Below are 10422 nucleotides of genomic sequence, written 5' to 3' on the forward strand. Positions count from 1 at the left end.
CAATTGAATTAACTACCTCTTTACAACTCTGTTATTAAAATTATAAAATAACAAGATTATTTTTTTTGTAAGTTTTTCAAATATTTTTTTGCAAAATGATGCAATATCATATTATGGGAGCGAAAAGCAAAACTTTTCCGCATCCAGTTACAAAATATATGAAGGCATTCACTCATCAGCATTCCTCTATGTACAAGCTAGACGTACATAAGGTAAGATTGTATTAATGTATACTGCAATAAAAATTAATCAACTTACATCGTGTTCTAAAGGCCATGTCATTATATAGTTTACATTTTAGATTCTTATAGTATTGCAAATTCATTACGATGTAAATTGTAATTTCACTGTATTAAAGTGATTACAAATTTCGTATCTAATAACATTTACTTAAAAAAGAAAACATTCCCTACATTGATAAGGCTTTAACCATTGTTGCAACTACAGCAGATTCAACATTATCACATGTTTATGCTTTTGGAACTCACGGAAGTTGAATTTAGTCTCTTAATATAATAATCATTGTAAAAAGGCTATATTTTTTCTTACATGTATACAAATTTACGCAACGATTGCATGTGTTCTTATTTTCATGATAATATTCAAAGCATAACACAAAGTAAACAATGAAGATGCTTCTGTTGGAGTTATATTTTTTGCTGTACTTAGATAATTTTATAGTTATCCTTTTAACTTTAAAAGGAGTCTAAATTTATAATATATTTTAGCTTCATCAACTGAATTATAATTCGAAACGTACACGTATTTATATGTAATGCATCATGCATTTAATAAGTCGATTTTAAGAAAATACATTTTATTAACGTGTGATAAGTTTTGCAAAAGCTGAGCGTCTAACTCCTATTTTGACTACATACATTAATAACACTGAAAGTTTTGTGATATTGTAATGATACATAATGCTGACAAAAATATATTTTAAATTAAGCCAAAAGGTGGCCTATAATCTTAACAATAAAGATAGGTATCTTTATATTCTTTTAATTGATGCAAGTACAATTATCATTGGTCTTAAATTTTGCTCTACTAATATACAACATATGTATAAATTAAATATGAAATTCATGATTTCATATATGCAAAAAAAAAAAAAAAAAAAAGAAAAAAAAAAAAAAAAAAAAAAAAAAAAAAAAAAAAAAAAAAAAAAATAAAAAAAAAAAAAAAAAAAAAAGAAATAGTTATTACTTTATGATTCAACTTCACAAAATATATTGATATGCAAATATATTGAATCATAATACAAATAAGTTTGGTTGTATTCACTTATTATAATTAGAACATGTTTATATATTTACAACCGAACTTATTTGTTACAACTTAATAAATTATTAAATGTTATACCAATGATATTTGTACTTGTGATTTCGTATTACTTATTATTTGAATAAATCACAAAATATTTGTTGTCATAAATAATATAGAATGATTACTATAGGAAGATAGGGTGTGCAATATGGATCACACTAGATACCAGTTTTACATGTAGCTTTTTGACAGATAAGAAGAAACTAATAATAGAAATCATAGAAGTTGAAGTTATATTATTTGCTATTCTTATTATAGTTCAGTTGAAATATTACAAAAATTACAACAATATTTTCTTTTGCAATTAATGAACAAAGTTACATGCAGTATAAAGATACAAAATTCAAAATTATTAGATCAAAATCTAAGATAAAGGTTAAATTGTTATATCGCTTAATATTTCCCATATAAAATTATTTTCTATCATGTAAAACTATAGTACCCAGTATATTTCGAATATATTCATAGGTAATGGATACCTTAATAAGATTATTAACTAGAATAATAAAATATTTTGCAAGTCTATATTACTTTTTGCATTTTGAAAAACAAACTTTTAAAAAATCGTCAAAAACAAGTAATATCACACTATCGTGAAGAGTTGGCATCAGTTAACAAAAGTTCTAACACTCTGTACCTGTCAATTTTTAAACTGGAAATCCGACTTAAATGTTGATTAAGTGTACTTGCAGCAACTGGTTGACAGGGAGCTACACAAGGTGATGTATCACCAATTAGTTCAACAAGAGTTATTATAAAATTGGACCAATCAGAAGATAAAGTTTCATTTGTAGGATATAACTTCTCTGCGCGTTCCAAAAGTGCGGCTAATACAGATACACCAAACTAAAAAAATAATGGAAAATTTAGTTTCTGAGTTCATTATAGTAGAAAAATGTTGATTCTAAAAATATAAAATATGGATCTTTCACTTACCTTGTTCACGAGAGCAAAAACTAAACTATTATTTTTCACAGGTTGAGTAGCAGATTCGGATAATGCTCTTGTAAGTCGTAGTACTGTATTAAAATCCTGTACAGTGTCAAGCCACCTTCGAAACTCGGCATAAAAATTTGTCAATAAATGTGTATCTCTACGACCTATAATTGCTAAACTTCTCAATATACAGGTCCATAAACCTTCCAACTGGCTATTGTATTCGATTACATTTAAAAGAGGTAAAAATCTCAATAGCAATGTCTATAATAAAATAAAATATAATTTTTAATAACAAACTAAATTTAATATAAACGCGTAATATTATTACAAATTATTATAACACTTACTTTTCCTTTACGAATACTAAGCATACTAGCTATTTTGTCATCTTGTATTAGCTGGGAAATAGACGTTAACATCATGCAGATTAGTTCAGCACCTGTTTTTTTAACAATGTTTGTTTCTGTTTCACTATCCTGTTGTTGTTGTTCCGAAAGCACAGCTAAGGGATTATTTAAATCTTCAATTTTCAACAGTATTGTATACATCTGAAAATTGACAATCGCAATAATAATATATAGTCAATCTTTTAATTCAAAATAAAACAATAATGCATACCCTTTCAATTTCAAGAAACAATTGTCTCGTCTTTTTGGTGTCTTTTTGTTGAGATTGCAGAGTTGAATGTGGATCACTATTGGGAACAACATCCATATCGATAATTTTACGAGGCGCCGTAACACTACTAAATTGCAGCTTCCCTAATGAATTCTCAAATTGTGCTGGGATATATACAACTTTTGATGCAACATGTTGAGGTTGTTCGCGATTTCTAAAAATAACAAAAAAAGAAAAATAAAAAAAAAAAGAAAAAATTAAATTGAAAAAAAAAAAAAAAAAAAAAAAAAAAAAAAAAAAAAAAAATGCATTTAAAATATAAAAATACATAAAATTTCTGTCTTGGATCGTACCTAGAATCTTTTTGAAATCCATTGTTATTATTATGTTTTTTATCTTTCTGATCTTGGTTTGCATTTAGTTTATTTTGTCTATCACAAAATACCGTATAATAATAATCATCAACATATGGTTGATTTGTATTTAATTGTAGCAATTGAATATTGATCAACCATTGTTTTTCTCTGCTACTCATAAGACCAGCATACTCGTCATATTCTCCAGAATTATTTAAACCATTTATTCCTTGAGGATGATTGTGATGTTGATAGTGATAATATCTTTGATTATTTCTATCGTGATTACGATGAAGATATTGATTATTCTTAAAAAATGGCTGATGATTTCCTTGTTGTTCATTGGAATAAAATAATCTATTTTGGTTTCTTTGATTCCCAGGATGTGGAAAAGAATGTTGTTGGTGACCAGCTTGATTACTAGAAAATGGTGGCATCATTGGATGATCTTGACGAAGGAACTGTGGAGGTCCTAAATTAGGATGAGGTGGATGCTGTAACATAATATTAATGTTGAAAATATCTTTTCTCTCTAATTATTTTTAATTTATTATAAATTGAGAGTTGAAAATTTTACATACATGAAAATTACTAGTAAATGGTCCATGAATTGGTTGTCTTTGTGCTCCTTGCGGTAGCATAACATGTGGTGGTAAAGGATACCGCAATACATTAGCAGGTTGATCTAAAAAAAAAAAAAAAAAGAAAAAAAAAAAAGAAGAAGAATCGATTCAACAAAGTTCAAGAAATGCAGATGTTTTACTTGTATTTAATAATACTTACTAGATAATAATCTAGGATGTTGCATAAATTGTGAATGCGGTAATCTTAAATTTGGTGGCATAACCATAGGATGTGGACCAGGTAAACCTAATCCTGGTGGAAATCGAGAAGTAGGTAGGCCATTGATTTGAAGCTTGTCATTTAATGATAAAGCTTCAAAAATAAATGACCCCTCTGGCTTTTGTTGTTGCAGTTGAGATGGTTTTGTAAGACCAGGTGGGGGTCTATTAGCGATAAGACCCCGTTCCAGTTCTTCCACTGTACATACATTTTTTAAGGTAGTTGCCAAAGAAGGGGGTGGTCGAGGTTTGGGTAATGGTATATTAGGACTATCCCATACACCTGGTTTAGGTACAATTCCTTCTTTCTCATCTAATACTAAATGCGATAAACTATCTTCGATGTTGACACTGATACCATTCTACGAACAAATTTTTAAAATATACTTTTCCGTTTGTAATACTTTAGTTTCAATAAATAACTAGCTATAATAATAACCTTTTTATCAGAAGCATTTTTATGCTGCGACCTACTAGACTCTGTAATTTCTGCAAGTTTCTCATGATCTTTCTCCCAATCTCCAATGGTAGCTTCAGAACCAAAGGTTTCATCGTTTAATGCATCATATTCCTCCTCACCAAAATCATCCTCCTCCAATGGGCAATCAAGCCCATCTTCTATACCATCCTAATTCAATAAACATATAATAATTCAATGTGTGGTAGAAATAAAATATACAAAATTATCCCTACATATTACAGTATAAAATAAATTCTATTGGGCAATAAATTCATAGATATATATAAATATGTGTATATATATATATATGTGTATGTATATATATATATATACACATGTATATATGTGTATATATACACATATAGAAAAAATAAGGGAATAAGTGTATGAATTAAAAATAAAATCTAAAATTATTATCTTTCGAATATTTGATGTTAATGACCTTTAGGACGAATGAAACGGAAGTGAGGTTAAGAGATATATCTCTTCGATCATTTACGAAATGAAATCATGCGAACTTTTTTCGAAATTCATACCGCGTAAAAATACCCAATAATAAAGAGCCGCGTTATAAACGTAATAAATAATAATTGTAAAAAAACATGAATTAAATTTATAGTCATAATAATAAATGAACTATAGAGTTATTGAATAAAAAAAAATGATACATTTCTACCGCGACGCGCCTGTTTATTAAAAAAGATTAAGCACGCACTACCGGTTATGTATTGTCCATATATCATATGCGAATAATATATATTTTTTAAGAAATTATTAGAGTTAATTGTACTTACTAAGAGCGTTGTGTCGAAACCGAAAAAAGAGTCTGCCATTTGTTGAAATTAAATGTACAAAATGACATGTTCTGATGAAACGTCAAGTGCACCGAGAGGCATCAGCTGTCATGGCGGCTATGTTATAAACTTAAACGAATATATTCCAGATGGCGCATTTACTATAGAAGTGCATATCAACTCACTAAAATTGATCTTTGAAATAAAAATACTCAACAGGCGATTGGACAAAATATTTATCGCCCTGAAATGGAAGTGGGATTTTTGATTGTCATAATTGTTCATTTAGTTCACACCAAGTTCAAAAGATTTCTAGGTTATATAAGCTAAATGAGATACGGCACTATACAAAGTATAGTACCTGTTGAATGGAAAAGTATAATAAAAAGTAAACTATATTTTATAATCGATCATATTGAAATAAAAAATATTGTAAAATAAAAAAATTTTTATTATATATCAATAATATAAATTATAATAATATTATAATGTATGTTATGTATACAAAATCTTGCTAATTGTTTTGACATTATACGGAAATATCCAATCAGATCAATTTTCGAGAAAATTTTCATGATAAATAAAAAATTAAGGTAAATAAGAATTTTGTAATAGGATATAACATGAGCATTAAAAAAGTAGAACTTATTAAAAATATTTTATTTTTTAAAAATAACAAGGTTTAATAAAGTACAGATTGTATTTATGTTTATATTCAAAATTTACTTTTATGTTTATTACTGATACATCATATAATATGATATAGTTATATAGTAACATAAGTATATATATATATATATAATATACATTTTATTTATTTAGTAATAATTATATGTTTCAATGAAACTTACGGTTTATACTTAATACGTAAGGGAATTTATTTAATTTAATACATTCTTCAAATAAAATTATTATTTACTAAAAAATGTATGATAGTTCAGTAAAAGCATTTCTTTTTTATCTAATTTTTTGTTTTCAGTCCAGTCTGATTCATTTCGTCCAATTGTTAACATAAAGAATTGTATTTTATTATTAAATTATCGAATTTTAAATAACAAAAGAGACAAAATTAAAAAAATCATATTCTACCTTTTTCCACCAAAATGTAATCGATCGATGCATTTCCACAATAATTGTACCATCTAGTGCCTAAACCTGTGTAACCATAGAAACAATTGCATGGAAACAATTGTATATTGGAATAATTATTCGTTGTCAAAAATAATAAAAAAGAAAAATAAAAAAAATAAAAAAAAAAAAAAATAGAAAAAAAGAAAAAAGTAAAAGAAAAGTATCGTATGTTTAAGTTTTAAAAATTTATAATTTAAAATAATATCAATTATTATTATTTATCCCTAGTTCCTTGAGATTATGTTTAAGATGCAGAATTAGACAAAGAAAGAATACAGTGATCTAATGTTTGCCTTTTTGTCTCCTAGAGTACTACAATTATTTGACATTGGACACATGTAGTCCGTTCTATGTATCGATGGAATATTCTTTGGAATTGACAGCTATCTTCTCTTTGTTATTATATGTACCAAGCTAATAGGAGTAAGATTTCTTCTTCTGAGATCTGTATCATATCCTTATATAGAAATTTAGGACACGAAGACATCAAAATCAATTGTCATGGCTCGTATAATAAATCAAGAGACTTATGATGAAGCTGTTAATGAAAATATCGAAATATTTTCTATGTCACCTGAGGAAGCTATCGAAGAAACCATAAAGCAATTTAATTCACAGGTATTTAAACTTCGTTTATTATTTATTTTAAAATTGATATGTGATCAAACAAAAAGTTTCCTCCCTCTTCCCCTCCATTATATTCTTAATTATTATCATATATTTATCATAGAAATCATTTGTATTTTCATTGAAAAATCTTGATCTATGTCAATTTTGAAGAAATGAATCTATAAATATCATTAAGACATTATAAAATTAGTTTATCATATCGTTTATTTTAATTTTCTATTTTATTATATATACGTTACATAATAACAAGCTCTTTCGTAATACAATGTTTCTTTCTTTTTTTTTTTTTCTTTTTTCCTTTTATAGGGAGTAGATCTAAGCAATATCATTAAAGATTTAATTATAACGCAAGATCATGAATTAATATTGACTTACCTAGATCAGCTTAGATCTGCTCTGGCCAAAAAACATTATGAAAAAATTCCTCATGTGTTGGATAAACTTTCTGACAAATTAGATAAGGACATTGCACGTAGAGTATATGCTGGAAAACGTGGTTGTTATGGTATTTTACTTAGCATTATGAAAGATTGCAAATATGATACTTTGATACTTAAATCTGCATTAGAAACCATTACCTCATTAATGACTGGTAATCCAGATTTATTGGATGACAAAGGTGTTTCTATTCAAATGGAGTATGTAAAATATTTTATCTAATGCATTATATTAGTTTACATTGATTATGTAATACTTATAACAAAGAGAAATTCTTTTATTTTGTAGAATATTGGATAAACAGGAGGACAAACTTGTACTACAATGTTTATTACATTGGATAAGAGCATGTTGTATAAAACACGAAGCAAATAGACAAAACATATTTAATGCTGATATTTTTAATAGACTTAAAAAGATATTAACTCGTGATGATGCGACAGCATCGGAAGTACGAGATGCATGCTCTGTAATTAGAGCACTTGTATTAGACGATGATATAAGACATGAATATGGAAAAGCACATGAACATGCAACAGTTATAGCAAGGGGTGCATTGGATGTACTTACTGGTTTATTATCCAGTAAATATTATATTGTGTTATTGTTATTATTTTTTCATTTCTTTTTTATTCTTATATATATATATATATATATATATATATATATATATATATATATATATATTTAAGAGTCATTTATATATATATATATTTAAGAGTCATTTATATATATATATATATTTAAGAGTCATTTATATATATATATTTAAGAGTCATTTTTAGTTATGATATTTTTCTTCAATTTTGATTTAATGTTAAATAAGCAAATACTTTTATGTAAATTATATAGATATTTAAAAATACTTCTGAATGTAAAAGTTATATGCATCTTTTCTCATATAGAATTTAAAAATGAAAAAGCTGTAATGGGTGACCTGATGATTACACTGGCTTCTTTAATCGTTAGAAATGAATTTTGTCAGGACGTAACAGACGCGGGTGGCTTAAAATTTGTTCTGGACATTATCATTAATTATCCTGATTCAGAGAAATTAAATTGGCAAGCTTTGAAATTATTAAAAGCTCTTGCTGGTAATGATAATGTAAAATCGCACATAGTGACTGCAGGAGGTGCACCTTTGATCGTTTCTGTGATCAGTAGATTCAAGGTAACCATTCTGGATTCAATAAAGCTTTGTTTTAAGAGAGATATTAATTATTATTAATCATTATAATTGTTATTAAATTTGTAGAAATTTGAGGGCATTGTTGTCGCTGGACTTGCATGCATCTCTGCGTTAACATTAAGAAGTTCATCGAATGCAGGAGTGTTTTATGATTGTGGAGCACCAAGAATAATCATTGATTGTATGAAGTCCTATCTTAAAAATTTAAACGTTATAAAGCAAGCAGCTTGGGCAATAAGAAATATGTCAGTGAGGAACAAATTGGAATGCAAAGAATTTATTGCTTATGGCGTTGAAGAAATATTAAATAATGCTCTAAAGATACATGGGACTAAAGGAGAAAACGATATAAAGGCTGCTTTAAGAGACTTAGGATTGAAGGTTGAATTAAAAGAAAGATGGACTGGCAAGGGTGCCAAATTGAATAGCGAAACAGATAAACGAACTTCATGCGAATGATAATATCTTCGAAGAAATTTTCAAAAGGTTGCAATTATAAATAACAATTGAGATTATTACATTTGTTTAAACTTACATCTACTAACAATAATATTTAACATGACTGACTTATAAATTTGTGAACATTTTGCATTTATGTAATTTTTATGTTAATTTTATCTTTTTGTTATATTCTATTTTGTTTAACACATCTTTTTAACACTTGAACGCTACTTGTATATTATATTAATATATAATACATTTTTATATTTATTATATGAAGTTGTTGTTACGTAAAAACCTTTGGAAATCTTAAAAAAAAAAAAAAAAAAAAAAAAAAAAAAAAATAAAATAAAAGGTGAATAGTGTGTTAAAAAGTATGTTAAGTGGACTTGGCCGATTACAAATATCTGTTATCACGTATATAATTATAAAACTTTTTAAAACTAATTTCATTTTTAAATCTACAAAGGAGTACACCAATTCCATGCCAAGCACACGAAATGAAATTTTAAATGTACAACTAATACCAATTTTATTTTGTGTCAGTCTGATACTCTCCTTTTAATCCCTTGCATAATACCTTTCTATGTTGATCATTTATTACGATTCCCAAAGTGTAGAGAAAAACTTGATCTTGTCATAATTAAACAAACAATATACAAAGAAAATAATATATTCCTTCGCGAATATGTTTGATGAAGAATACGATAACGATTTAAGAGATATTAAATAATGATGAATGATAATGAAAGATCATTATCATCGCATCATAGTTTTAATCGTATTACGTTCTTAGACGATACTAAAATCTCTTCGCGAGTACGATGCTTTCGTTCGACTATGTATATTCAATTGCGAAAATATACATATTTATAGTTATATAACTTGGTTAAAAATAGATCCAACGTAGATTCGTACGTTCTATGAATAACGAGACGGTAACGTCTGTGTTTTTGTGTGTTAAAAGTGTCGATGAAACTTTACTAATTATTTTAATAATTTTAACGATCATTATCATCTTTTTTCTCTTTTTATTTTTCTTTTAGTATGGTTCTTTTTTTTTTTTTATCGTTTCAGGAATCTTTCGAATATAGTGGAAAATGAATAGTAGAAATCATATTGATATCTCATACTCGCAATGGTTTTCATTATATTTCTTCTTTCTCTATGAGCATAGAGATGCGACGGGTTGCGATGATTAAGGCGCCGAACGATTAAAAATTATTCGTTTATCAAATATTACGAATATTTTTCATTT

At 26.8% G+C, this 10422-nt stretch overlaps 2 protein-coding genes across 2 annotated transcripts in view; one reads left to right on the top strand and one right to left on the bottom strand.

Moving 5' to 3' along the window:
* Positions 1-1188: 1188 nt before the first annotated feature.
* Positions 1189-5459, bottom strand: LOC124955019 (protein PAT1 homolog 1). Its single transcript, XM_047508817.1, has 9 exons — positions 5336-5459; positions 4521-4709; positions 4023-4443; positions 3821-3924; positions 3237-3733; positions 2884-3097; positions 2613-2813; positions 2263-2526; positions 1189-2172 (listed from the first exon to the last, which is right to left on the bottom strand). The coding sequence occupies exons 1-9, from the start codon at positions 5372-5374 to the stop codon at positions 1915-1917; spliced, it is 2187 nt and encodes a 728-aa protein (XP_047364773.1). The 5' UTR covers positions 5375-5459; the 3' UTR covers positions 1189-1914.
* Positions 5460-6398: 939 nt separating this feature from the next.
* LOC124955020 (armadillo repeat-containing protein 6 homolog) overlaps positions 6399-10422 on the top strand; it is a 4544-nt gene continuing 520 nt past the window's right edge. The window contains exons 1-5 of the mRNA XM_047508818.1: positions 6399-7084; positions 7403-7734; positions 7823-8118; positions 8440-8705; positions 8790-10422. The exon at positions 8790-10422 is cut by the window's right edge and continues 520 nt beyond it. Coding sequence (XP_047364774.1) covers positions 6968-7084; positions 7403-7734; positions 7823-8118; positions 8440-8705; positions 8790-9182 — 1404 coding nt within the window. The 5' untranslated portion in view covers positions 6399-6967 and the 3' untranslated portion in view covers positions 9183-10422. The remainder of the gene's footprint in view (positions 7085-7402; positions 7735-7822; positions 8119-8439; positions 8706-8789) is intronic.

This window comes from Vespa velutina, chromosome 17 (assembly GCF_912470025.1).
Source record: "Vespa velutina chromosome 17, iVesVel2.1, whole genome shotgun sequence".
Lineage (NCBI taxonomy): Eukaryota > Metazoa > Arthropoda > Insecta > Hymenoptera > Vespidae > Vespa > Vespa velutina.

What these genes read in the sequence shown, in the direction of transcription:
- LOC124955019 (XM_047508817.1), bottom strand. Translation starts at nt 5,374, where the DNA reads ATGGCAGACTCTTTTTTCGGTTTCGACACAACGCTCTTA. An exon ending in GGATTTCAAAAAGATTCTAG is followed by an intron (nt 3,098 to 3,236) that starts GTACGATCCAAG and finishes TGTTATTTTTAG; the next exon opens with AAATCGCGAACAACCTCAAC. An exon ending in TGTTTCTTGAAATTGAAAGG is followed by an intron (nt 2,814 to 2,883) that starts GTATGCATTATT and finishes GTCAATTTTCAG; the next exon opens with ATGTATACAATACTGTTGAA.